The sequence below is a fragment of the Labrus bergylta genome, chromosome 24 (genome assembly GCF_963930695.1).
Source record: "Labrus bergylta chromosome 24, fLabBer1.1, whole genome shotgun sequence".
Taxonomy (NCBI): domain Eukaryota; kingdom Metazoa; phylum Chordata; class Actinopteri; order Labriformes; family Labridae; genus Labrus; species Labrus bergylta.
Genome location: NC_089218.1, coordinates 1290790 through 1317976, shown reverse-complemented (window position 1 = coordinate 1317976; position 27187 = coordinate 1290790). Strand labels below are relative to the sequence as shown.

Below are 27187 nucleotides of genomic sequence, written 5' to 3'. Positions count from 1 at the left end.
ATCTACCTGCTGCATTTTTTATTGTTATGAATACTGTAGTAAAGATCACTATTTGTTTCCTCTCTTTTCCTACTGCACCTCCTTCAGTACACTTCCTGGTTTCTCACTCTCTCCTCTCTTCTCTTCTCTTGATTGGTTGTTGTTTGCACTCTGTCACTAATTAATTAGATTGAATTCACCTGCCTACTCCTTATTTAAGACTGCACTCCTTTACACTCATGTTTTCATCCTCACATGGGGAGACAGTCCAACAATGGTAAGGTGACTTTTACTCCTATTTTAGTTACTATCTAGGCTACTCTAATTTGTCCTAAGCACTTGCTTTATCTTTATTTTAAGTAATTTGACTTGTTTATTGTACTAATATTATTTTATTTGTCTTTCAGCATGGATTTTCAATCCCATGTGTGTCTTCTGTTACCCTTATGATTCACCGAACTTGAAGAGAAATAAACCTGTTACATAAATTCAAGTCTTGTTCGATTCCTGCATCCTGACTCGATGCCCCATGGTGATAGTACCTCAAATTTGAACCCTTCTTAACAAAAACATCAATATGCATAATCACATCCTTCACCATGTGCTCTATTTTCCTCTTAATAGTTAATACTTAGGATGACTGCATTGCCGATGAAGCATTTAAAGATAATTCAAAGCATTAATAATAAAGGGAAAGACCGTTCAAGCTATTCCATCATTTAGATGATGCATGATATCATTACTTTCCTTACCCCCCCCCCCCATAGGTTAGGTTTTAAAAATGTTTGTTTTTCTGTTCTGAGTGTCCACTAAAATGTTATCTGCATGCACTTCAATGTGTTTCAATGCCCCTTAATTTACATTTTCACAAACTGTTCCTGTCTGCAGGAAAGGGTGGGAGCAATTATAGGAAAGCCTGGTCTGACATCATCTAGTGGCTTTTGTGCAAGTGTATGGTTGTAAATGTTTGCTCTTTAAAGGAAATATTCCAGAAATTAATTAAATGAGGGCGACCTATCAGCCTTATGTCTCAGTTGTAATGTCATTGACATTTTTCCTGTAAAATCCCATACAGAGGGGCTTTATTATGGAAACAGATATGACATTTTAGACCCACATTAATGGTGTGTTGTGACACAGGAGAGAACTGACCATTCTTAAAGCGATACTACACGCAAGATCTCTTTTTGACTATCTGTCCCAACACCCATAAGCTTTAAAGATTGCACTTCAGAGTTTGTATCCCATTCTCCTCGACAAGCATGGTATTTAATGTTGATCAGAATGGATGAGGAAGAGTGAAGTTTCCAATGAAATTAATAAGCAAGAGGTCCTGCAATCCTCTCGAGCAGTGGCTTGTGTTCTTTCTCATCTGCATTTCCAATAAGGCTGGCCTTCAAAAAAAAATGAAAATAACTACAAGGAAGTTTATGGTCCCTGACAAATTCCAGAGTGTGTATAAAATCATACATTATCAAAGCTTCTGTGCTAGACTTGAATTAAGTTATTATCAATATTGCTAAAAAATATTATAATATATGCTTGAAAGCTTTTTTTAAAGCTCCAAACCAGTTCATGATAACATATTTTCAATATAACTCAAGTAACCTAAAGCCAGTGGGGATGTATTGCAGGAAGAGCATCTAGACAAAGTTTAACCTCAAAGGAATTAAGATCAACAACAAAGCATTCAACATGCAACAACTAACACGTTTGTTTTTCAGGGTAAATCTTATTCTAAAACACATGCCCCGTGTGAGGCTCGAACTCACGACCTTCAGATTATGAGACTGACGCGCTGCCTACTGCGCCAACGAGGCCTGGAAAGCAAATATCTGAATGGATTTTCAAACAAAAATAAGCTTTAATTAGCCTCTGCCCTAATTCAACACTCTTTAGTGGTCTGAGCTCTAAGAGGAAGGAGGAACATTTGATACACCTCTTGCTGCAGCTGTCTGTTTCATATGAGCTTAAAAGGGTTTTGTTTCTATCAGGGTTCGCTTTGACATTAAATCATCATGTACTCCTTGCAAATATGTGCATTGAAGCAGATATTACAGAACTGAAACTGCGATGGCAGTTTTGAAAGACACACCGCCAACAGTGCAATTCACAATAACGCCAATAGGTGGCAGTAAAAGAAAAACTACAAGCAAAGATTATGGGAGCGTTTCAAATTCTGCAAACACCAGGAAGTCATGAGTTGGACAGGTGTTACGAAAAATGCAAGCTATGCAAAAGCTTTATAAATAGAATAATAAAAGGTAGGTAACTGCAAGATAAAATACTGCAACAACACGACCAACCTCCGTCGTCATTTGATAAGTTGCTAGCAACAACAGCTAGACTCGCTACAGCGCCAGTGTGTGCTGTCCCAGCCTACACTGAATGAAGGGTTGAAGTCAAACATTCTCTAAACTTCTAATTAGATAAGAAGATCCCAAGTGAAAATTTATCAGCTAGAAAATCCTGCAAAACTAAAAGGACAGGAGTAAAGCTAAGAGGTGATCCTGAGTTTACATGTGTCTGATCTGTCTGTGTACATGATGCCCCCAATACAAGGAGCAAATAAAAATAAAATATAAGTCTACAGTGACCTATAGGTAGTGGAGACATATTGCAGAGAAACTACCATGTATGGATGAGGTTTATATTTAAAGCAAATCAGATTAACCTGTTTTTCAAGGTAAATCTTATTCTAAAAGACATGCCCCGTGTGAGGCTTGAACTCACGACCTTCAGATTATGAGACTGACGCGCTGCCTACTGCGCCAACGAGGCCTGAAAAACAGTTCTCTGAGTGGATTTTCAAACACACACATGCTTTAACACGATCTCTCACTGCAACTACATGGGTGTGCAACTCAGATTACAGATTTCTGTAAAACAATTCTGCAAGATCCCATAAAGGAGCAAAGCAACTGGTTCTGATAATTAAAGATATTTTTAATGACAGACCTGAGAGAAAATGGTGAAATATTCCTCTAGGAAAGGTGCGTTTGAATAACAGCCTTGTGTGTTTTGCCGTTCGAAAATAAAGGGAAATTCCTGGGTTTTTAAGCATTGGTGGTTCAGTGGTAGAATTCTCGCCTGCCACGCACGCGAGGGCAAGTTGCGAACAGCTGTAACAGAAAATCAGCCAATAGGATTAAAGTATCTTTTTTTTTTTTCCAAGGTGTTCAAATGTTTGCTTAGTGCAGGTTCAAATCCCCACTGAGACAAATCTGAGATGTGATTTAGGCTATGATTGTGTTGTGATGAAACACATTGTTTAATATTGACTTTAATAGATTCCCTTTGTTGTTACCTTGTTTATTGAGAGTGAAGTACCTGAAGTACATGTATAAATCATTTTAGTTTAAAAATCTAATTTACTACTATTTACTAAGATCTGAATATGTCATTGATTTCCTTGTTTCGTATACAGATTAAATCATGCACACCTTCTAAAAAGTAATATAAAAGTTTGAAACCGCATTAAAATGTCCATGTTGGTGAACTGGCAGCAGTACATCTTAGCATTTTTATTCAGACCCCATAAAGCATATGAGACAGAAGGTTTTGGATATAAATGGCACATTTAAGTTTAATTCCAAGCAGTAAAAAAGACAATAAATTTCAATTCTTTCATGAAAATAGTTTAATTTACAAGCAAGTTATAATGGATGGTGGGTGGAAGTAGGGTGGTATAAGATAAAAAGCAGCATCAGAACATTCAGTGAAAGTTATAAATACAAGGTTAATTTAACATCCTCTTAAACCAGTGATTCCCAAAGTGGATCTCAGCAAAACTGAGGGAATAATTGACAAAGGACTGTAGGCTGTCCTTGCTATGCCCTGCAGTCACACTGTCACCTGATGCTTCCTCCTTTTGCAAGTTCTTAATAAGATACATTGTGTACCCTATATCATTCTCCAAAAGCCACCTGAAAGACTTCCCTTTATACTTCCCAAACTGCAGGATGTAGTCTCCCAGCACCTCCGTACAGTCTGAGGCATCCCCTCCTCTCCGACGGACCACAGCCAGAGCATTCTGCTGAACAAGGTCAGCCCGTATGGGGGCAGACTTGTCCTGCAGAGTGGAGTCCTCCTTAATTCTTCTGGCTTCCTTTGACGGCTCCTAGAGGAGAAATCCGAGTGGTCCCTTGCAGAACACAACACAGACTTTCCCCGGGAAGAACAACACTTTCTTGTGCATCTTTACCTAAAAGAAAATAATAGAATTTTAGATTCATTTTAATCAGATACAGTGAGAAGATATTTGTGAAAAAAATACCAGAATATTTCAGATCACATATTAATCCCACTCAAATAGAAATGGCCAATTAAATATTTTATAGCAGCAAAACTTCTATGATCTTCACTAAAAAGTTCAGAAGGCCAAAAAGACAATAGTTTTTCACACCTTTCTGATCTTCACCTACTCTGGGATCTAAGGGGGAGGAAGTGTGTGTGTATGTGTGTGTGTGTGTGTGTGTGTGTGTGTGTGTGTGTGTGTGTGTGTGTTTCTGTTCATCTAAGAGTCTGCCTGAGAACTAAAGGGTAAGAGGGTGGGGTGGGAGCAGCAGGAGGGGGAAAGCACAGCATGTGTGAGCAAGAATAGAGGGGGGAGTGAGAGGGGCAGTAGATGTGGGAAAAAAAACTGTGTGCCTAAGTGTATGAGTTTGGAGAGGGGCAAATGGGGCAGGAGAGGAGTTCCTATCAAATAATTGAGGAACAAAATGACATTTGATATTGTAGTTAAGACTTAATTTGACTCTGAAAGATAGTGTAACACCCATGGTCCTGATGAAAGTTTACTTTACTTGACCATTAAATAGATAACGTTTGTTTGTTAAATCAAGTTTGATAGTGTAATTTATCACGTTATTGCACCAACATTGTCTGACAGAGAAAATAAATAATAATAAATTGACCCTATAGTTTTAAATTTATGCCAAACAAAGTCTCTTACCTTTGATTAGTGAATACTGCGTGATGAGAATTCGAAGAAAGTAGATAGTGTCTTGTCTCCACCGCAGTTCGCTTTGAAGAAAAACTCGGGACAGCGCCATTAAGTCGTAGTGGCCAAAAGTATATTACATCCGTAGTGGTTTAGCACTACCATAGAGAATGAATGGGAAACGGTTTAGGGCTTTTAGCTAAACAATCCTCGACTGCGGCGCAGGAGGCCCGGGTTCGATGCCCGGCCAATGCAACAACAATTTTGGGGATTTCCTATGAGCTCCTTCCACAATATACCTCTTGCACTGCTGTCTGTTCTGTGTCTGGGCTCAAAAATGTTTTTTTTTTAGCCCTCAGTCCTGGCTCTCTCATTTGCTCTGCAGCGCTGCCTCAGCTCTGTCAGACCATTTAAACCAAAGGTTTATACTGTACACAATATGTCAAACAAAACTACACATATAACTAACAACTTGCATTATGAGGACCAAACTCACAACCTGTAGATGACAAAATAAACATAACCAATTATCAAATGTACAGAAGATCCCAGTTTGCACAGTAGGTGTCAGCTGGTGACTCATAATCCAAAGGTCGTGAGTTGGACCTCACTACACTAGTTACGGTGTGAGTCAACAAAGAGTAGTCCCTGGTTAAACACAGATACCTGTTGGAGTGATGATCTTGCCCTTGGAGGACACTAACCAAAATCACCTGCTTTCTATTCTGCAAGAGTTTGAGGGATCTCACACCTCAACAGAAGGGAAGGTAAGAAAGAGCAACATCTTATTAAAAACACCGTGAAGAGAAAATGGTAAAACACTTCAGTGACGTATGAATGTGCTTAAGATTTAAGCTCATTATTTTCAGTTTTCAAGAATGTCTTCTTACAAATTGGCAGAACGACTATATCATAGAAGGATCAAGGTTTTGTAAAAAAGCTATGTTTATTAGAGTAGTGACATTGCATCATCTTTTGTAAGGGCCAACAATTCTGAAAGATCTCACAAAGGAATGAAAGCAACTGATACCAAGCTGTCAAAGTATCTTAAAGTGAAGTAACAGAGAGAGAACGGTCAAATCTCCTCCAGGAGTGGTGTTTTAATAACAGGCTCATGTGTTGCCTTTTCTTCAGCGAAAAATCACAGAAAAAAACATATATGTCAAGCATTGGTGGTTCAGTGGTAGAATTCTCGCCTGCCACGCGGGAGGCCCGGGTTCGATTCCCGGCCAATGCAACACGGTTTTGGAAAAGGCCTTCATATGTACATAACGTCTTAATACAAAACATGCATGGCTTGTGGTTAGAAGGTTAAGCTTGAATGATTTAAAACAACTGAGTCTTCTACTTAGCGGTACACCATATCATATGTTAAAGCTATTTATCTGTGGAAATGTGTTATTTTCATGCGCACACTATCACGTAGTGTGTTGTTATCGCCAAGGCATTAGCTTAAAAAACAAAGGTACTCCTGGAGTCCATGTTGCTTGTCTGAATTGTTGCCAACTTGCATCTGGAACGGGGCGTCATTCCCAGGTCTGAGATCCAAAGAAAATGGAACATATACACATTCCTGTGTTCTGAAATAAGACAAACAAATAGAAAAGGATGATGCATTGGCCGGGAATCGAACCCGGGCCTCCCGCGTGGCAGGCGAGAATTCTACCACTGAACCACCAATGCTTACATGTCTTACAAATTTTCACTTTGCGGAACAATCATGCGGACTTGCAGGAGACAAATACACATATATTGTCTCTAGTCTTTTACCATTTTCTGTCAGCCAGTTCCCAGGCTAAGGGCGTGGTCAGACTGGCAATCCGTACCGTGCCTGAGGACGCTTCACCCCTATAGTTCAGCTTGTTTGACAAGTGTAACAGTTATGTACCTGTGACCATAGTCCTTGGCCATAGCACACGTCAGAGGTGTGTTTCTGCATGGTACAGTTCATGCACGAGCACAAGCATGCGGGTAAACAACGCTGACATCCTTCATTATGGAGAAATCCGAAGTGTTCTGTATCTGACTAATATGAATGCACACCTTTGAGATCTATGTGTCATCAACATCAAGACATTCTAAAACACATGCCCCGTGTGAGGCTCGAACTCACGACCTTCAGATTATGAGACTGACGCGCTGCCTACTGCGCCAACGAGGCCTGGAAAGCAAATCTCTGAATGGATTTTCAAACAAAAATAAGCTTTAATTAGCCTCTGCCCTAATTCAACACTCTTTAGTGGTCTGCGCTCTAAGAGGAAGGAGGAACATTTGATACACCTCTTGCTGCAGCTGTCTGTTTCATATGAGCTTAAAAGGGTTTTGATTCTATCAGGGTTCGCTTTGGCATTAAATCATCATGCGCTCCTTGCAAATATGTGCATTGAAGCAGATATTATTCACAATAACGCCAATAGGTGGCAGTAAAAGAAAAACTACAAGCAAAGATTATGGGAGCGTTTCAGATTCTGCAAACACCAGGAAGTCGTGAGTTGGGCATGTGTCACGAAAAATGAAAGCTATGCAAAAGGTTTATAAATAGAATAATAAAAAGTAGGTAACTGCAAGATAAAATACTGCAACAACACGACCAACCTCTGTCGTCATTTGATAAGTTGCTAGCAACAACAGCTAGACTCGCTACAGCGCCAGTGTGTGCTGTCCCAGCCTACACTGAATGAAGGGTTGAAGTCAAACATTTCCTAAACTTCTAATTAGATAATAAGATCCCAAGTGAAAATTCATCAGCTAGAAAATCCTGCAAAACTAAAAGGACAGCAGTAAAGCTAAGAGGTGATCCTGAGTTTACATGTGTCTGATCTGTCTGTGTACATGATGCCCCCAATACAAGGAGCAAATAAAAATAAAACATAAGTAGTTATATAGTGCAGTGTTTCCCACCGCTGCCTACTGTGCCAACAAGGCCTATTTTCAACCCAAATCCATTATTTTAAAATCCGAAGTATTCCCTGCAGCGTCAACAACACAAGCTCTGCACCTTAACTACCATTGTACCACTGTTTTAAACCTAAAGACCAAGTCAAATTCCTTGTATGCGTACAGTGGAGAAAAGGATGATGCATTGGCCGGGAATCGAACCCGGGCCTCCCGCGTGGCAGGCGAGAATTCTACCACTGAACCACCAATGCTTACATGTTCAAGGTCATTGCAATATGCAGCGCAACCCAAAGGTCATGGGAACTCCTCGGTTCAATACTGACTTGTGAATTGCGGTTTCATAAGTCAGTGTTGGAAAACATGTACTGCGCAGTGTTTCCCACTCGTCCAGGTATATCAACAGCCCCAAACGCCCTTTTTTCCGAAAGCCTCTCTCCCTCATTATGTCAAAAACATACATTAAAAGATAACTGTGGGTCCGCGAACGTGAGAGGCATTCATTGAACTGATTGTAGTTTACTTCATGTTCAAATCAAACCTGACTTTGCAATAGGCTGAAAGGAGAGCACCTGAATTTGCTTTTGTTTCAAAGTAAAATAAATAGTTTTATAATGAAAAAAGTAGCTCACTTTCTAAATCCCTTGCTGTTCTGTAAAATTTGCCTAGAAAACATTTTAATGCCTAAATCATAGCCTAAATCACATCTCAGATTTGTCTCAGTGGGGATTTGAACCTGCACTAAGCAAGCATTCGAACACCTTTGAAAAAAAAAAAAGATACTTTAATCCTATTGGCTGATTTTCTGTTACAGCTATTCGCAACTTGCCCCCGCGCCGGAGTCGAGAATTCTACCACTGAACCACCAATGCTTACATGTCTTACAAATTTTCACTTTGCGGAACAATCATGCGGACTTGCAGGAGACAAATACACATATATTGTCTCTAGTCTTTGAGGGAAGAGTGTAGTCTGGGTTCAAGGGGTGGATTTTAAAATAGAACAATAAATATGAATGTACAAACTCATAATTGTAAGACTCTCTCATGCAAGTCTGCACGATTGTTTCGCATAGTGACAATTTCTGTGAAAATACAGGGGGAAGAGCAACACAACAGACTTTCCCCAGTGAGGTATTTTACCATTTTCCATCTGTTGCTGTCAGCCAGTTCCCAGGCTAAGGGCGTGGTCAGACTGGCAATCCGTACCGTGCCTGAGGACGCTTCACCCCTAAAGTTCAGCTTGTTTGACAAGTGTAACCGTTATGTACCTGGGACCATAGTCCTTGGCCATGGCACACGTCAGAGGTGCGTTTCTGCATGGTACAGTTCATGCACGAGCACAAGCACAAGCACGCGGGTAAACAACGCTGCCATCCTTCATTATGGAGAAATCCGGAGTGTTCTGTATCTGACTAATATGAATGCACACCTTTCAGATCTGTGTCATCAACATCAAGACATTCTAAAACACATGCCCCGTGTGAGGCTCGAACTCACGACCTTCAGATTATGAGACTGACGCGCTGCCTACTGCGCCAACGAGGCCTGGAAAACAAATATCTGAATGGATTTTCAAACAAAAATAAGCTTTAATTAGCCTCTGCCCTAATTCAACACTCTTTAGTGGTCTGCGCTCTAAGAGGAAGGAGGAACATTTGATACACCTCTTGCTGCAGCTGTCTGTTTCATATGAGCTTAAAAGGGTTTTGTTTCTATCAGGGTTCGCTTTGGCATTAAATCATCATGCGCTCCTTGCAAATATGTGCATTGAAGCAGATATTATTCACAATAACACCAATAGGTGGCAGTAAAAGAAAAACTACAAGCAAAGATTATGGAGGCGTTTCAAATTCTGCAAACACCAGGAAGTCGTGAGTTGGACATGTGTCACGAAAAATGAAAGCTATGCAAAAGGTTTATAAATAGAATAATAAAAAGTAGGTAACTGCAAGATAAAATACTGCAACAACACGATCAACCTCCGTCGTCATTTGATAAGTTGCTAGCAACAACAGCTAGACTCGCTACAGCGCCAGTGTGTGCTGTCCCAGCCTACACTGAATGAAGGGTTGAAGTCAAACATTCCCTAAACTTCTAATTAGATAAGAAGATCCCAAGTGAAAATTCATCAGCTAGAAAATCCTGCAAAACTAAAAGGACAGGAGTAAAGCTAAGAGGTGATCCTGAGTTTACATGTGTCTGATCTGTCTGTGTACATGATGCCCCCAATACAAGGAGCAAATAAAAATAAAACATAAGTAGTTATATAGTGCAGTGTTTCCCACCGCTGCCTACTGTGCCAACAAGGCCTATTTTCAACCCAAATCCATTATTTTAAAATCCGAAGTATTCCCTGCAGCGTCAACAACACAAGCTCTGCACCTTAACTACCATTGTACCACTGTTTTAAACCTAAAGACCAAGTCAAATTCCTTGTATGCGTACAGTGGAGAAAAGGATGATGCATTGGCCGGGAATCGAACCCGGGCCTCCCGCGTGGCAGGCGAGAATTCTACCACTGAACCACCAATGCTTACATGTTCAAGGTCATTGCAATATGCAGCACAACCCAAAGGTCATGGGAACTCCTCGGTTGAATACTGACTTGTGAATTGCGGTTTCATAAGTCAGTGTTGGAAAACATGTACTGCGCAGTGTTTCCCACTCGTCCAGGTATATCAACAGCCCCAAACGCCCTTTTTTCCGAAAGCCTCTCTCCCTCATTATGTCAAAAACATACATTAAAAGATAACTGTGGGTCCGCGAACGTGAGAGGCATTCATTGAACTGATTGTAGTTTACTTCATGTTCAAATCAAACCTGACTTTGCAATAGGCTGAAAGGAGAGCACCTGAATTTGCTTTTGTTTCAAAGTAAAATAAATAGTTTTATAATGAAAAAAGTAGCTCACTTTCTAAATCCCTTGCTGTTCTGTAAAATTTGCCTAGAAAACATTTTAATGCCTAAATCATAGCCTAAATCACATCTCAGATTTGTCTCAGTGGGGATTTGAACCTGCACTAAGCAAGCATTCGAACACCTTTGAAAAAAAAAAAAGATACTTTAATCCTATTGGCTGATTTTCTGTTACAGCTATTCGCAACTTGCCCCCGCGCCGGAGTCGAGAATTCTACCACTGAACCACCAATGCTTACATGTCTTACAAATTTTCACTTTGCGGAACAATCATGCGGACTTGCAGGAGACAAATACACATATATTGTCTCTAGTCTTTGAGGGAAGAGTGTAGTCTGGGTTCAAGGGGTGGATTTTAAAATAGAACAATAAATATGAATGTACAAACTCATAATTGTAAGACTCTCTCATGCAAGTCTGCACGATTGTTTCGCATAGTGACAATTTCTGTGAAAATACTGCGGGAAGAGCAACACAACAGACTTTCCCCAGTGAGGTATTTTACCATTTTCCATCTGTTGCTGTCAGCCAGTTCCCAGGCTAAGGGCGTGGTCAGACTGGCAATCCGTACCGTGCCTGAGGACGCTTCACCCCTAAAGTTCAGCTTGTTTGACAAGTGTAACCGTTATGTACCTGGGACCATAGTCCTTGGCCATGGCACACGTCAGAGGTGCGTTTCTGCATGGTACAGTTCATGCACGAGCACAAGCACAAGCACGCGGGTAAACAACGCTGCCATCCTTCATTATGGAGAAATCCGGAGTGTTCTGTATCTGACTAATATGAATGCACACCTTTCAGATCTGTGTCATCAACATCAAGACATTCTAAAACACATGCCCCGTGTGAGGCTCGAACTCACGACCTTCAGATTATGAGACTGACGCGCTGCCTACTGCGCCAACGAGGCCTGGAAAACAAATATCTGAATGGATTTTCAAACAAAAATAAGCTTTAATTAGCCTCTGCCCTAATTCAACACTCTTTAGTGGTCTGCGCTCTAAGAGGAAGGAGGAACATTTGATACACCTCTTGCTGCAGCTGTCTGTTTCATATGAGCTTAAAAGGGTTTTGTTTCTATCAGGGTTCGCTTTGGCATTAAATCATCATGCGCTCCTTGCAAATATGTGCATTGAAGCAGATATTATTCACAATAACACCAATAGGTGGCAGTAAAAGAAAAACTACAAGCAAAGATTATGGAGGCGTTTCAAATTCTGCAAACACCAGGAAGTCGTGAGTTGGACATGTGTCACGAAAAATGCAAGCTATGCAAAAGGTTTATAAATAGAATAATAAAAAGTAGGTAACTGCAAGATAAAATACTGCAACAACACGATCAACCTCCGTCGTCATTTGATAAGTTGCTAGCAACAACAGCTAGACTCGCTACAGCGCCAGTGTGTGCTGTCCCAGCCTACACTGAATGAAGGGTTGAAGTCAAACATTCCCTAAACTTCTAATTAGATAAGAAGATCCCAAGTGAAAATTCATCAGCTAGAAAATCCTGCAAAACTAAAAGGACAGCAGTAAAGCTAAGAGGTGATCCTGAGTTTACATGTGTCTGATCTGTCTGTGTACATGATGCCCCCAATACAAGGAGCAAATAAAAATAAAACATAAGTAGTTATATAGTGCAGTGTTTCCCACCGCTGCCTACTGTGCCAACAAGGCCTATTTTCAACCCAAATCCATTATTTTAAAATCCGAAGTATTCCCTGCAGCGTCAACAACACAAGCTCTGCACCTTAACTACCATTGTACCACTGTTTTAAACCTAAAGACCAAGTCAAATTCCTTGTATGCGTACAGTGGAGAAAAGGATGATGCATTGGCCGGGAATCGAACCCGGGCCTCCCGCGCCTCAGTCGAGGATTGTTTAGCTAAAAGCCCTAAACCGTTTCCCATTCATTCTCTATGGTAGTGCTAAACCACTACGGATGTAATATACTTTTGGCCACTACGACTTAGTGGCGCTGTCCCGAGTTTTTCTTCAGAAGTCGCGCTTCCTCACAACCTGTCATTCAGAGCGAACTGCGGTGGAGACAAGACACTGTCTACTTTCTTCGAATTCTCATCACGCAGTATTCACTAATCAAAGGTAAGAGACTTTGTTTGGCATAAATTTAAAACTGTCAATTTATGGACTTATCACCCGAGGTTTTATAGCAGGTAGTTCGTTTATGTACAGGACTATGTGCAGGACTTTACCGGCTTTTCTCTGTCAGACAATATTGGTGCAATAACGTGATAAGTTACACTATCAAACTTGATTTAACAAACAAACGTTATCTATTTAATGGTCAAGTAAAGTCAACTTTTATCAGGACCATGGTGTTACACTATCTTTCAGAGTCAAGTTAAGTCTTAACTACAATATCAAATGTCATTTTGTTCCTCAATTATTTGATAGGAACTCCTCTCCTGCCCTATTTGCCCCTCTCCAAACTCATACACTTAAACTCAGGTGCTTAGGCACACACAGTTTTTTTCCCACATCTACTGCCCCTCTCACTCCCGCCTCTATTCTTGCTCACACATGCTGTGCTTTCCCCCTCCTGCTGCTCCCACCCCACCCTCTTACCCTTTAGTTCTCAGGCAGACTCTTAGATGTACAGACACACACACACACACACACACACACACACACACACACACACACACACACACACACACACACACACACACACACACACACTTCCTCCCCCTTAGATCCCAGAGTAGGTGAAGATCAAAAAGGTGTGAAAAACTATTGTCTTTTTGGCCTTCTGAACTTTTTAGTGAAGATCATAGAAGTTTTGCCGCTGTAAAATATTTAATTGGCCATTTCTATTTGAGTGGGATTAATATGTGATCTGAAATATTCTGGTATTTTTTTCCACAAATATCTTCTCACTGTATCTGATTGAAATAAATCTAAAATTCTATTATTTTCTTTTAGGTAAAGATGCACAAGAAAGTGTTGTTCTTCCCGGGGAAAGTCTGTGTTGTGTTCCGCAAGGGACCACTTGGATTTCTCCTCCAGGAGCCGTCAAAGGAAGCCAGAAGAATTAAGGAGGACTCCACTCTGCAGGACAAGTCTGCCCCCATACGGGCTGACCTTGTTCAGCAGAATGCTCTGGCTGTGGTCCGTCGGAGAGGAGGGGATGCCTCAGACCGTACGGAGGTGCTGGGAGACTACATCCTGCAGTTTGGGAAGTATAAAGGGAAGTCTTTCAGGTGGCTTTTGGAGAATGATATAGGGTACACAATGTATCTTATTAAGAACTTGCAAAAGGAGGAAGCATCAGGTGACAGTGTGACTGCAGGGCATAGCAAGAACAGCCTACAGTCCTTTGTCAATTATTCCCTCAGTTTTGCTGAGATCCAGTCTCTCCGAACCTATGAGGCAAGTGGAGGGGTTGTTATGGCAGCCTCATTGGAAGATGACCAGCTGGTTGGCTTTGGCACTCGTGCTAAGAGCACCTGGAAGGAGATTTGGGACAGCAGAGCTGATGGCTATGCAACCTTCATTTTGGGGAAGAGCTGTGTCCCAGGTACACGCATGTTCAAGCTGCAGCAGTACCTGCAGAAGAGGCAGCAATCTGCCTCTGCTTCCCCACCTGTCAAACATGCCTCAAGGGTCCCCAAACCCCTGGGTAAATTAATTCATTTATATTTGTATTTGCCATTTCTGATGACATGTGACTAATACTTTTAACTTATCCTAATTTGGGTAAACTTATTCTTTTTTTGTACCCTGTAATATTTGTCTGGACCACAGTGATGGATGAGGATGAAGAGCTTGAGAGTGCAATGATAAGCATGACATCCTCTAAACTACAAGTGCAGACCTGTAAGTACACTTTTATTACATTGACTGATTCTCAAAACTGACGGTGGCAAACTCTGTGTTGTATCTGATATCTGTTATTTCCCATTTTCTGTTTGTAACCAGTTGCTGCGTCAGCAGCATCCATACCAGCAGCTGCCATACCAGGAGTGTCCGCAGGAGCAAAGACAGGTTTTTAAATAATAGGTTTCAGGACTGGAGTACGATTCTTTTACATGATGAATTGCCCCCCAAAACTGAATCTCGACTTAAACTATTTCTTTGTGTTGTTTGTGTTCTGGCCATGTTCCGGCTGTGTTCCTTTAATAATACTGTTAGCTGGCGTTATAATAACTGTCCTAAGGACTATGAATTGATCACTGCCACGATGAATTGATTGCAAACACTATGAGGGTAAGTAAGCATTTTCTTTTCTATGCATGTTGTATTTAAAAAGTTAAATGCATGCTTGTTCATTAAGTCATAATGCTCTTCCTGCTTAGACTAGAGAGTAGTGATTAGTATTGTAAGTTAATTTGGTGTGTCTGTGACAATTTAACATTTAACATTTTTGAGAAGCAGGAAAAGTAAGCTTGACTGTTTGAGTTCCTACTAACAACAACTCTTGCATATTTTGTGAATTTTGAAATGACTGATTATTTTGTCTATTCTAGTTCCCTCCGCAACGCTGTCCAAACTTCTGCCCAAAACTACTACTACACTGCAGGCATCACAGGTTGAAGGTACAAATACTGTAATACTGTTCTTGTATCAGAATCAGAATCTAAACTAGCTTTATTAGCTAGGTATCTTTATACATAGAAGGAATTAGATTCCAGTACACTATGTTGTCTATGTACAAACAATAAACTAATATGTACAAGCCTACATAAGGCAAGAGATTGATGTCGGATAAGGAGGATAACGTGATTAAGTGTAAAATAATCACAATTTCATGAAATTAATGATGAGCTTTTTAACTTTCCTGTAGCTGCATCAGCCTCATCGGGTGTGAAAAGGAAGACACCTGTGCCCCTTCCACCAGAGCTGGCATTCCTAGTCAAGGAGACTGCTGGTCCCACAAAACCAGAGAGGCCTAAGTCAACTCCAGGTACAGGATGTTTCCATTTTAGTGTAGGGCTGATGTTCATATCTGCTTAATGCACAGCTAGCTGAGTATGATTTTCACAATCTCTTTTTTTTTGTCATCATGTCTTTATGTTTATAGCCTGTACAAATGTATAACAGAAAGACTGCACTCCTTTTTCAGAACCCAGCACAAGTGCTGCTCGCACCTCTGCACAAAATGAAAATAGACTTGAAGACTGTGCTGAAGATGGTAAGAACGTAGAGAATGTAAACATTCCCTCCATTTTCCTGACTCCTGACACTAACATGTTCTGTTAATTCTGCTTTAAACTATGCAACCTTTAATAATTATCTGAACCAAAATAATAATAATAATTATTTATGTTCTATTGTCTTTCTTTTTTTAAACCCTCGTTGACTCAGCTCAGCCCCCTGTTCCTGTTCCTGTTACTGTTCCTGTTCCTGTTCCTGTGCCTGGGCATGACCATGACATGAGCAGCTGGAGCTGTTCACAGCACCAGAAGCTCTGGATGAGGACAGAGCTTCAGGATCTCGGGCTGTGGCCTGGGTCTCGTCCAGTGCGTAATCCAGGGAACACAATTTCATTGTGGCGTCTTCCTCCACAACCTGAGCTGATAGAGTCGGTGGCTGAGCTCCCATCCCCCAACTTCTTTCAGCTCCACTCATTTTTCATTTGGAAACCTGAGAGTGACATCATGGTCAGGTTGAGGAACAATTACATCCTGCCCTGTCTCCATGGCTGTCCTCATCCACAGGTGGTCTCTGCAGGGGTGGGCAGGCCTCGGGTGATTGTCGGCACCAGTGGCCAATATTTTATCCTCTCCTCGCGACTCTGCTGCAAGGTCTGCCGAAAGAACTGGTTCGCTGACAGTCCGCGATGGCTGGAGAAACTGCCCAAGCGCTTCACCAACCTTCTGCCTGCAATCCTGACTTACAAGAAGGCCATTTGTAAGTCTGTCATGGATGAGCTGAGGCGCACTGGCAAGTCACCAACTGATATGGCCAACCAGGTGAATGAGCTCATGCACCTGAAGTATGAGCGAGCTCACCTGGCATACCTTCAAGCCATAGAGAATGTGAGAGATGGTGAGGCTGGAGTGTATGGTCAGAGGACCATTGGGCAGTTTCTAAGAAAAGACAACCAGCCACGCACTTTTGGGCCATATGACGAGCAACATGGCTGGGGTGGAGTCTCTGTGTCCGGTTTCTACCTGACTGACTGCCTGCTAGAGGAGTTTAAACGTCAAGAGCCAGCTATGTCCAGGCTCCTGCAGGGAACATTTGGGCATGTTTTCAGGTCTGACCACACCAGGAAAGTGGCAAGGAAGGTGACCTTGGCCTCTGGGGTGATGTCTAGTTATGCTGTAATGAATGAACACTGGCTCATTGTTTCCTGGGTGATGGTTCAGTCTGAGACTGAGAGGTCCTTGGAGGCAATGTACCAGGGGATGGCCAAGAGGTACAGCAATGCTGGAGTGGAAAAGGCAGGCTACCATTGGATGGACAGGTGAGCACAGCCATCTTCTGTTTTCAATCTCATTCAAACTGGCACAGTTTTCTGTAATTAAAAAAAATAATTTATTTATATTTAATTCAATTTAGTTTCTTAAATGTTTTTTTTAAATTCTTCTGTGTCTTTGTGCCTTACATTAGGGATTGCTGTGCTGCATTTAAGATCCCTGACTGCATCCTTGGTGAACATCTGCACTGGGATGCCTGGAAGACTACCCCGTCCATTGTTGCTGGAGCGACCTCCGGAAGGCAGTTGAACACCTGTGCCTCACGATCACATTATAACGACAACATTGTTGTGAAACTGGACTTGTTTCACTGTCTGAGGCGCTTTTCACGGGAGTGCACCTCTGAGCATCACCCTCTGTTCAGCACTTTCTGCCAGCTCCTCTCTGCTGCCTTCTGTGTTGTAGATCAGGAAGACCTAAAAAGGCTCCAGGATGCCTATAGGTTCTGTGGTATTCATCCAGCCAATCCCACTAAACAACACACACGGGAGCACTGCAGGATTAAAATACCCCATCCAACAGAGCTGCTGGACAGAGTGGAGAGAGTCCTGAGTCACTTTCACCTGGCGACGGACCCTAACAATGTCCCACTCTTTAAGCCATCCATGCTGAAGACATGGCGAATTCAGAGAGTGCACATTCTCCGTGGGTGCCTCAGTGACCCTGAACTCTCCGAGGGCATAATGTACAGGTACGGAGGAACTCTTCAGCTGAACCACGTACCTGGTGAAGGTGCCAAAGTCCCAATCTGGATCCCTGTCAGAGGTACATCACAGCAAGAGGGGTACCATTTCCACCAGGCTCACTGGGTCACTGGCACTCATGTCTCCCCTGAATTGTTCCAGGCCCAGGGCATGACAGGGGTAGCACGATGGAACTACCAGCGGCTGGTGGACCTTAAACAGCCAGGTGTCAACCTCCCTGCTGTCTTTGACCCAGCTTTAATGTGCGAGTTAAATGCTGCTTCCATGAGAGTGACAGGGCAGGAGAAGTATGCTGCATTTCTCCTCTCAGACAGGGACACTGGAGAGAGGTTTGGCCTTCAGTACAGAGAGCCGGGCTGCCGTCCAGTTCCACTGGACTGGGACAAACACAGAACTCTAAAGAGAGATGAGCCTGCCGCTCTTATGCCTCCGCCCCCCCTGCAGACACCTGCTGCTCCTGCTGAAGATAAAGCTCCAGACGTGGCACCCTCCTCCAGTCGGACACTGCCCTCTGGCGTGCCATTCCCTGGACCAGCACCATCAATCGGCCATCCACTCTCTGCTGGTGCACTGCCAAAGCAGGAGATGCCTCCAGAAGAAGTCCAGGATCCTCCAGCAGCAATGGGTATGTCAGAATCAGAAATAATTTATCAATCCCCACAGGAAATTCGAACATTACAGTTGCTCACCATATAGCAGTAGGAAAAACAGGAATATAAATATGAGTAAAATAAGAATTATACATAAGACTTAAAGCAATGAGTAAAACAATCAGTATATTGTATAAATAAAGCTATGTACAGAATAGATATGTCAAAACAAGTATGTGTAAACATATATTCACATAAAGTAAATATAATGATTTGGACATATTATTTAGCATCATATTGTACTGTAATAACATTATCAACTGAGGAACTATTGTTGCTTTATGTGTTCCAGAAATCTCACATGCCCTGCCGCTGCCTCTGAGTTCCTCACCAAGGAGTGCCCGCACTGGACCCATAAAAACTGGCGGAAGAGTTTTTGTGTTGGACCACACACGCTGGACAGCACCCATGAAAGTGGCTATTGACAGTTTGCTGCAGAAGCACCATGGAAAGAAGGACCGCCTGAAGCTTGTGGATCAAGATTACGCAGACATGGTCCATCAGTCAGCCACAGATCCAAACAGCTTGCTGCACCCCACAACCAGGCTGCACATATCTCGCTATGTGAAGCACCTGGCAAAACTTCTGAACACTAGTTCCTCCTTAAACACAAGCCAGGAAAAACTTCTGGACACTCAGCAGCTGTGGCACTCTTTAACAGAGGGGAGTGACACATCTAGTGTTCCTGTGGTCACCATGGAGGCAGCTGTTGTCAAGCCCCCTACACCTGCCCAGTCCACACCTCTAACCCAAGACTCCCTTGAGAAAATTGTGGAGGGCATCTTGGAAAAGCAGCAGCAGCAGCAGCAACAGCAACAACAGCAGCCCCAGCCAGAGCAGAAGAAAAGGCAGACGAAGACGTGTCTTGCCTGTGGACAGCCCAAGTCTCGATACGGGACTGATGGATCCTCCATCCACCATTTTTTCCAACAGGGGCCTGTGCGCTATTTCTATTGTTCAAAGAAGGTGCATCAAAGTTATGCTGCTGAGGGACTTTCAGATGCCCAGATGCCCTTTGAGCAGTTTGCAAGTACAGATTTCTTCCAGAGGGAGCTGGAGGAAACCAAAAAACGCGTGGAAGAGAAAGTGGAAAAAAAAAGGAAACGGCCAGACCCCCATCAAGCTGGCCGCCTCTGCAGATTCTGTCACCTGGAACTGAAACAGGGGCCGAACAGCCCACACATCCATTCGGGCTTCCCAGGAGTGGCAGGAAAATACATCTACTGCCCTTCTAAAGTATACTCTTTGTACCGCAATAAGGGAATGGCCAGAGAGATGAGCTGGAAAGAGTTTCATGCGTCTCCTTTCTATGAGGCAGAGAGACAAAGATGGGTGGATGAAAGGAAACAGTAAACTATTCAAAGTTTTTATATAATTATTGTTTTTTGTTCTGTGTAAATAAAAAAATATTTTTGAATAGATGTATGTATATATATAAATATGAAAGTGTTTACTTGTAAATATTGAAATTGGACTGCTCTTATATCTCTGTGTTTAAGACAGTGGTTCCCAAACTTTTTCTGTTTTTTTTTTCACTGGTTTAAGAGAATGTTAAATTAACCTTGTATTTATAACTTTCACTGAATGTTCTGATGCTGCTTTTTATCTTATACTACCCTACTTCCACCCACCATCCATTATAACTTGCTTGTAAATTAAACTATTTTCATGAAAAAATTGAAATTTATTGTCTTTTCTACTGCTTGGAATTAAAATAATATAGCTTCTTTTCAACTTAAATGTGCCATTTATATACAAAACCTTCTGTCTCATATGCTTTATGGGGTCTGAATAAATATGCTAAGATGTACTGCTGCCAGTTCACCAACATGGACATTTTAATGCGGTTTCAAACTTTTATATTACTTTTTAGAAGGTGTGCATGATTTAATCTGTACACAAAACAAGGAAATCAATGACATATTCAGATCTTAGTAAATAGTAGTAAATTAGATTTTTAAACTAAAATGATTTATACATGTACTTCAGGTACTTCACTCTCAATAAACAAGGTAACAACAAAGGGAATCTATTAAAGTCAATATTAAACAATGTGTTTCATCACAACACAATAGCCTAAATCACATCTCAGATTTGTCTCAGTGGGGATTTGAAGCAAGCATTCGAACACCTTTGAAAAAAAAAAAAGATACTTTAATCCTATTGGCTGATTTTCTGTTACAGCTATTCGCAACTTGCCCCCGCGCCGGAGTCGAGAATTCTACCACTGAACCACCAATGCTTACATGTCTTACAAATTTTCACTTTGCGGAACAATCATGCGGACTTGCAGGAGACAAATACACATATATTGTCTCTAGTCTTTGAGGGAAGAGTGTAGTCTGGGTTCAAGGGGTGGATTTTAAAATAGAACAATAAATATGAATGTACAAACTCATAATTGTAAGACTCTCTCATGCAAGTCTACACGATTGTTTCGCATAGTGACAATTTCTGTGAAAATACAGGGGTAAGAGCAACACAACAGACTTTCCCCAGTGAGGTATTTTACCATTTTCCATCTGTTGCTGTCAGCCAGTTCCCAGGCTAAGGGCGTGGTCAGACTGGCAATCCGTACCGTGCCTGAGGACGCTTCACCCCTAAAGTTCAGCTTGTTTGACAAGTGTAACCGTTATGTACCTGTGACCATAGTCCTTGGCCATGGCACACGTCAGAGGTGTGTTTCTGCATGGTACAGTTCATGCACGAGCACAAGCACAAGCACGCGGGTAAACAACGCTGCCATCCTTCATTATGGAGAAATCCGGAGTGTTCTGTATCTGACTAATATGAATGCACACCTTTCAGATCTGTGTCATCAACATCAAGACATTCTAAAACACATGCCCCGTGTGAGGCTCGAACTCACGACCTTCAGATTATGAGACTGACGCGCTGCCTACTGCGCCAACGAGGCCTGGAAAACAAATATCTGAATGGATTTTCAAACAAAAATAAGCTTTAATTAGCCTCTGCCCTAATTCAACACTCTTTAGTGGTCTGCGCTCTAAGAGGAAGGAGGAACATTTGATACACCTCTTGCTGCAGCTGTCTGTTTCATATGAGCTTAAAAGGGTTTTGTTTCTATCAGGGTTCGCTTTGGCATTAAATCATCATGCGCTCCTTGCAAATATGTGCATTGAAGCAGATATTATTCACAATAACGCCAATAGGTGGCAGTAAAAGAAAAACTACAAGCAAAGATTATGGAGGCGTTTCAGATTCTGCAAACACCAGGAAGTCGTGAGTTGGACATGTGTCACGAAAAATGAAAGCTATGCAAAAGGTTTATAAATAGAATAATAAAAAGTAGGTAACTGCAAGATAAAATACTGCAACAACACGACCAACCTCTGTCGTCATTTGATAAGTTGCTAGCAACAACAGCTAGACTCGCTACAGCGCCAGTGTGTGCTGTCCCAGCCTACACTGAATGAAGGGTTGAAGTCAAAAATTCCCTGAACTTCTAATTAGATAAGAAGATCCCAAGTGAAAATTCATCAGCTAGAAAATCCTGCAAAACTAAAAGGACAGCAGTAAAGCTCAGAGGTGATCCTGAGTTTACATGTGTCTGATCTGTCTGTGTACATGATGCCCCCAATACAAGGAGAAAATAAAAATAAAATATAAGTAGTTATATAGCACAGTGTTTCCCACTCGTCCAGGTAATAAAATATAACTCTTCTGTGACCTATAGGCACGGGGCTGCTTTTATGCTTCCTTGTTGACAGTTTTAAACCTAAAGACCAAGTCAAATTCCTTGTATGCGTACGGTGGAGAAAAGGATGTTGCATTGGCCGGGAATCGAACCCGGGCCTCCCGCGTGGCAGGCGAGAATTCTACCACTGAACCACCAATGCTTACATGTTCAAGGTCATTGCACTATGCAGCGCAAACCAAAGGTCATGGGAACTCCACGGTTCAATACTGACTTGTGAATTGCAGTTTCATAAGTCAGTGTTTGAAAACATGTACTGCGCAGTGTTTCCCACTCGTCCAGGTATATCAACAGCCCCAAACGCCCTTTTTTCCGAAAGCCTCTCTCCCTCATTATGTCAAAAACATACATTAAAAGATAACCGTGGGTCCGCGAAGGTGAGAGGGAGAGAGAGGAGAGCTATACGGGTGAGCGAGAGTCGGGGGAACGTGCCATTACGCATATAAGTGGACGGATAAGAAACAAAAAGTGAAATTGATCATCTGCTCCACAGTTTACATGTTAACCAGTGAAGTATGTGAACTATATGGCAGGCTGCTGTCTGTCCAACTGAGTGCTCCTCTGTCTGCGCGTCACCCTCACTGCTCTTATTAAAAACTGCTCATAAACCGTCTGAGCGTTTCAAATTCTGCAAACACCAGGAAGTCGTGAGTTGGACAGGTGTTACGAAAAATGCAAGCTATGCAAAAGGTTTATAAATAGAATAATAAAAGGTAGGTAATTGCAAGATAAAATACTGCAACAACACGATCAACCTCCGTCGTCATTTGATAAGTTGCTAGCAACAACAGCTAGACTCGCTACAGTGCCAGTGTGTGCTGTCCCAGCCTACACTGAATGAAGGGTTGAAGTCAAAAATTCCCTGAACTTCTAATTAGATAAGAAGATCCCAAGTGAAAATTCATCAGCTAGAAAATCCTGCAAAACTAAAAGGACAGCAGTAAAGCTCAGAGGTGATCCTGAGTTTACATGTGTCTGATCTGTCTGTGTACATGATGCCCCCAATACAAGGAGAAAATAAAAATAAAATATAAGTAGTTATATAGCACAGTGTTTCCCACTCGTCCAGGTAATAAAATATAACTCTTCTGTGACCTATAGGCACGGGGCTGCTTTTATGCTTCCTTGTTGACAGTTTTAAACCTAAAGACCAAGTCAAATTCCTTGTATGCGTACGGTGGAGAAAAGGATGTTGCATTGGCCGGGAATCGAACCCGGGCCTCCCGCGTGGCAGGCGAGAATTCTACCACTGAACCACCAATGCTTACATGTTCAAGGTCATCGCACTATGCAGCGCAAACCAAAGGTCATGGGAACTCCACGGTTCAATACTGACTTGTGAATTGCGGTTTCATAAGTCAGTGTTTGAAAACATGTACTGCGCAGTGTTTCCCACTCGTCCAGGTATATCAACAGCCCCAAACGCCCTTTTTTCCGACAGCCTCTCTCCCTCATTATGTCAAAAACATACATTAAAAGATAACCGTGGGTCCGCGAAGGTGAGAGGGAGAGAGAGGAGAGCTATACGGGTGAGCGAGAGTCGGGGGAACGTGCCATTACGCATATAAGTGGACGGATAAGAAACAAAAAGTGAAATTGATCATCTGCTCCACAGTTTACATGTTAACCAGTGAAGTATGTGAACTATATGGCAGGCTGCTGTCTGTCCAACTGAGTGCTCCTCTGTCTGCGCGTCACCCTCACTGCTCTTATTAAAAACTGCTCATAAACCGTCTGAACCTTCAGTGTGAGGTTTGATGTCTTTTGAAGAGTTCTTAAATCGTCTGATCTGCTGTTATTACGCAAAATATTTACAATACTGAACATTACAAGAATAAGAGAGGAGCGATAATCGTAACTAAAAGAGAAATATGACAGTATGCCACCAATGCACTTTATTGTTGACATTCATTGAGCTAATTGTAGTTTACTTCATGTTCAAATCAAACCTGACTTTGCAATAGGCTGAAAGGAGAGCACCTGTATTTATTTTTGCTTCAAAGTAAAATAAATAATTTTATAATGAAAAAAGTAGCTCGCTTTCTAAATCCCTTGCTGTTCTGTAAAATTTGCCTAGAAAACATTTTCACGGTCCGGGCCGTCAAAATCGAACCGAACCGTCAACCATGACCAAAAAACCGAGGTACGTATTGAACCGTGGGCTAACTGTATTGTTGCATCCCTAATGGGAACAGAGCTTTTTTTCTCTTATTAACATATTGTTTCCAGGTGACCGTTTCCTGCTCGTTCTCGTCTGAAAGAATATGTTCTTTGTAAAGTCTTTTCAATCTGCACTAAACAAAATATAAGCGCAACACTTGTGATTCTGCGCTAATTTTTCTTGTGTTGAAATCCTTGGAACTTTTCTTTGTACACAAAAGACATTCCTCTCAAATTGTGTTCACAAAATTGTTTAAATCTGTGTTATGGGGCACTTCTCCTTAATACATTTTATCATTCCAATCAAAAGGGTTTGAAATCTAGTAAAGATATATACAAAATTTTATTGCTCACTAAGGCAACTGTACGCACCTCCTCGTTAGTATAGTGGTGAGTATCCCCGCCTGTCACGCGGGAGACCGGGGTTCAATTCCCCGACGGGGAGTGTACATACCTTTTCCTCTGTTTGTCATTTGTCAAAACAATTTAAAAATTGACATCATTTTGCAGTACTGATTTTCCTAATATAAAGGAACAATTCAATAACAATAAAACAATCTTAACTATCATTGTGTAACCATTTGTGAACATAAAAGATACAATCTCCTTCTTGAGTATAAACATAGTAAGTTTCTACACTGAAAATAAATAATTTCAGGAAATCACATAACGCCTGTGAAAAACCTGTTGGGCTCAACTTTAAATCCTACAAGACTGATGCAAGAGCAATGAATTCACTTAAAGCAAATTCAAGTTAAAATTAAATAAAATCAAAGGTGATTTACCCTAAAGACTTTCTAATCTAATAAGAATAAAGAGCAGAGCATGTAGCATGTGGCAAAGTAAGGAGTGTAGCTATCTTTTCTAACTGCCGTTGTACAGCACCCTAGGTGACTGACAAAAAGACTTCCTTCCAAAATATAATAAGAATAAAAAAGGATGTTGCATTGGCCGGGAATCGAACCCGGGCCTCCCGCGTGGCAGGCGAGAATTCTACCACTGAACCACCAATGCTTACATGCCATACATATTTTCACTATTCGGAAAAATCATGCGGACTTGCATGAGAGTTTCACAAAACCATACGTAGAGTCTGGAGGAGACTCTGCCAGCATTAGGCCCAGGCCGTGTCAATGTTTCCAACTCGTGGCCGCACTTAAATGAATGTCATGGAACGTCTACATTGACAGTCTTACTTGACTACCTTGTTCATATTGCAGCCTAGTGGACATGCAGATAACAATTTTTAATTCTCTGTCTGAACCATACTCTCTCAGTCACTGACATAGGAGCTACAATCAACCTACAAAAAGTGCGGAGCTCCTGGGAATTCAAGTACTGAACTGTTTTGAATACATAGTACAGAAAAGATAAAAAACATTCCAGTATATCGTGCAACACCAGTGTAGTGCGCATGTCTGTGAATGTGTATGAGGAGCTCTTGCTTATTTCTAAAATAGAAAAGGATGTTGCATTGGCCGGGAATCAAACCCGGGCCTCCCAGGCGAGAATTCTACCACTGAACCACTAATGCTACCTGTCAAATCTAGTTTTCATTTTACGAGAAAAATCATGAGGACTTGCAAGAGAGAGATGATCGACTTACCCCCTTGAGCCACATTGTCGCTGTGCAGCAGCAGGAGCAAATATTGGTCCTTGACATTAGACATATGGCCACAGGAGCCAGGGACCACGCTCTCAACCCTCCAGTTGAGAGACGGTCAACCTTACCCTTTGAGCCACATTGTCCCTGCTCAGCAGCAGAAGTAAGAATAGGTTAAGTGTTTTTGACCCAACACTCATCGAACATGCAGCTGCAGGATCAAGGGACCGAATCCTCGACCCTCCAGTCGAGAGACAATCGACCTTTTCCTTCAGCCACATCATCCACAAAATGTTACTGTTTGTGTGCCATGAGTGCACTGTGAAGTCCACTCAATAGTTAATTGAGATTTTAGGTGACTCACAAAAAGACTTCCTTCCAAAATATAATAAGAATAAAAAAGGATGTTGCATTGGCCGGGAATCGAACCCGGGCCTCCCGCGTGGCAGGCGAGAATTCTACCACTGAACCACCAATGCTTACATACCAATCTAATTTTAAATTTTTGGAAAAATCAGGAGGACTTGCAGGAGCCGGAGACCGAACCCTCGACCTTCCAGTCGAGAGACGATCTATCCCTGCCACGTTATCAGCCACATTGTTGCTGTGCAGCAGCGGGAGCAAAACCTGGTCCTGGACATCAGACATGCGACCACAGGAGCGAGGGACCAAGCTCTCGACCCTCCGATCGAGAGACGGTCAACCTTACCCTTTAAGCCACATTGTCCCTGCTCAGCAGCGGGAGCAAAACCTGGTCTAGTGACCTGCCCCAGCACATATAAGTCATGCTACTGCAGGAGACAGGGACCAAGCTCTCAACTCACCTGTCGAGAGTAAGACTAGGTCTAGTATTTTTAACCGAGCACTCATCGAACACGCGGCTGCAGGATGAGGGGACCGAACCCTCGACCCTCCAGTCGGGAGACGATCGACTTTACCCCTTGACCCACATTGTCGCTGTGCAGCAGTGGGGGCAAAACCTAGTCTAGTGACCTGCCCCAGCACACATAAGACATGCTACTGCAGGAGACAGGGACCAAGCTCTCGACTCACCCGTCGAGAGTAAGACTAGGTCTAGTGTTTTTGACCGAGCACTCATCAAACATGCAGCTGCAGGATCAGGGGACCGAACCCTCGACCCTCCAGTCGGGAGACGATCAACTTTACCCCTTGAGCC

The 27187-nt window shown here is 42.1% G+C and overlaps 2 protein-coding genes and 15 non-coding genes across 17 annotated transcripts; 4 read left to right on the top strand and 13 right to left on the bottom strand.

The window, feature by feature from the left end:
• Window positions 1–1726: 1726 nt before the first annotated feature.
• Window positions 1727–1799, bottom strand: trnam-cau (transfer RNA methionine (anticodon CAU)). The gene has a single exon. It is a non-coding gene; the product is annotated as a tRNA-Met (tRNA).
• Window positions 1800–2687: 888 nt separating this feature from the next.
• Window positions 2688–2760, bottom strand: trnam-cau (transfer RNA methionine (anticodon CAU)). The gene has a single exon. It is a non-coding gene; the product is annotated as a tRNA-Met (tRNA).
• A 3327-nt stretch (window positions 2761–6087) lies between these two features.
• trnag-gcc (transfer RNA glycine (anticodon GCC)) lies at window positions 6088–6158 on the top strand. The gene has a single exon. It is a non-coding gene; the product is annotated as a tRNA-Gly (tRNA).
• A 375-nt stretch (window positions 6159–6533) lies between these two features.
• Window positions 6534–6604, bottom strand: trnag-gcc (transfer RNA glycine (anticodon GCC)). The gene has a single exon. It is a non-coding gene; the product is annotated as a tRNA-Gly (tRNA).
• Window positions 6605–7009: 405 nt separating this feature from the next.
• trnam-cau (transfer RNA methionine (anticodon CAU)) lies at window positions 7010–7082 on the bottom strand. The gene has a single exon. It is a non-coding gene; the product is annotated as a tRNA-Met (tRNA).
• Window positions 7083–7999: 917 nt separating this feature from the next.
• trnag-gcc (transfer RNA glycine (anticodon GCC)) lies at window positions 8000–8070 on the bottom strand. The gene has a single exon. It is a non-coding gene; the product is annotated as a tRNA-Gly (tRNA).
• A 1220-nt stretch (window positions 8071–9290) lies between these two features.
• trnam-cau (transfer RNA methionine (anticodon CAU)) lies at window positions 9291–9363 on the bottom strand. The gene has a single exon. It is a non-coding gene; the product is annotated as a tRNA-Met (tRNA).
• A 917-nt stretch (window positions 9364–10280) lies between these two features.
• Window positions 10281–10351, bottom strand: trnag-gcc (transfer RNA glycine (anticodon GCC)). The gene has a single exon. It is a non-coding gene; the product is annotated as a tRNA-Gly (tRNA).
• Window positions 10352–11571: 1220 nt separating this feature from the next.
• On the bottom strand, window positions 11572–11644 carry trnam-cau (transfer RNA methionine (anticodon CAU)). The gene has a single exon. It is a non-coding gene; the product is annotated as a tRNA-Met (tRNA).
• Window positions 11645–13681: 2037 nt separating this feature from the next.
• LOC109999104 (uncharacterized) lies at window positions 13682–15875 on the top strand. Its single transcript, XM_065952265.1, has 6 exons — window positions 13682–14372; window positions 14498–14569; window positions 14672–14737; window positions 14885–15288; window positions 15537–15656; window positions 15816–15875. Exons 1-4 carry the CDS (start codon window positions 13682–13684, stop codon window positions 14920–14922), a joined length of 867 nt encoding a protein of 288 aa, XP_065808337.1. The 3' UTR covers window positions 14923–15288; window positions 15537–15656; window positions 15816–15875.
• A 54-nt stretch (window positions 15876–15929) lies between these two features.
• Window positions 15930–20256, top strand: LOC110004991 (uncharacterized). The gene is made up of 3 exons (XM_020660471.3): window positions 15930–17162; window positions 17309–18504; window positions 18822–20256. The coding sequence occupies exons 1-3, from the start codon at window positions 16126–16128 to the stop codon at window positions 19880–19882; spliced, it is 3294 nt and encodes a 1097-aa protein (XP_020516127.3). The 5' UTR covers window positions 15930–16125; the 3' UTR covers window positions 19883–20256.
• Window positions 20257–21373: 1117 nt separating this feature from the next.
• On the bottom strand, window positions 21374–21446 carry trnam-cau (transfer RNA methionine (anticodon CAU)). The gene has a single exon. It is a non-coding gene; the product is annotated as a tRNA-Met (tRNA).
• Window positions 21447–22318: 872 nt separating this feature from the next.
• Window positions 22319–22389, bottom strand: trnag-gcc (transfer RNA glycine (anticodon GCC)). The gene has a single exon. It is a non-coding gene; the product is annotated as a tRNA-Gly (tRNA).
• A 1051-nt stretch (window positions 22390–23440) lies between these two features.
• trnag-gcc (transfer RNA glycine (anticodon GCC)) lies at window positions 23441–23511 on the bottom strand. Its single transcript has one exon. It is a non-coding gene; the product is annotated as a tRNA-Gly (tRNA).
• Window positions 23512–24780: 1269 nt separating this feature from the next.
• trnad-guc (transfer RNA aspartic acid (anticodon GUC)) lies at window positions 24781–24852 on the top strand. The gene has a single exon. It is a non-coding gene; the product is annotated as a tRNA-Asp (tRNA).
• Window positions 24853–25350: 498 nt separating this feature from the next.
• On the bottom strand, window positions 25351–25421 carry trnag-gcc (transfer RNA glycine (anticodon GCC)). Its single transcript has one exon. It is a non-coding gene; the product is annotated as a tRNA-Gly (tRNA).
• Window positions 25422–26418: 997 nt separating this feature from the next.
• Window positions 26419–26489, bottom strand: trnag-gcc (transfer RNA glycine (anticodon GCC)). Its single transcript has one exon. It is a non-coding gene; the product is annotated as a tRNA-Gly (tRNA).
• Between the last annotated feature and the right edge of the window lie 698 nt (window positions 26490–27187).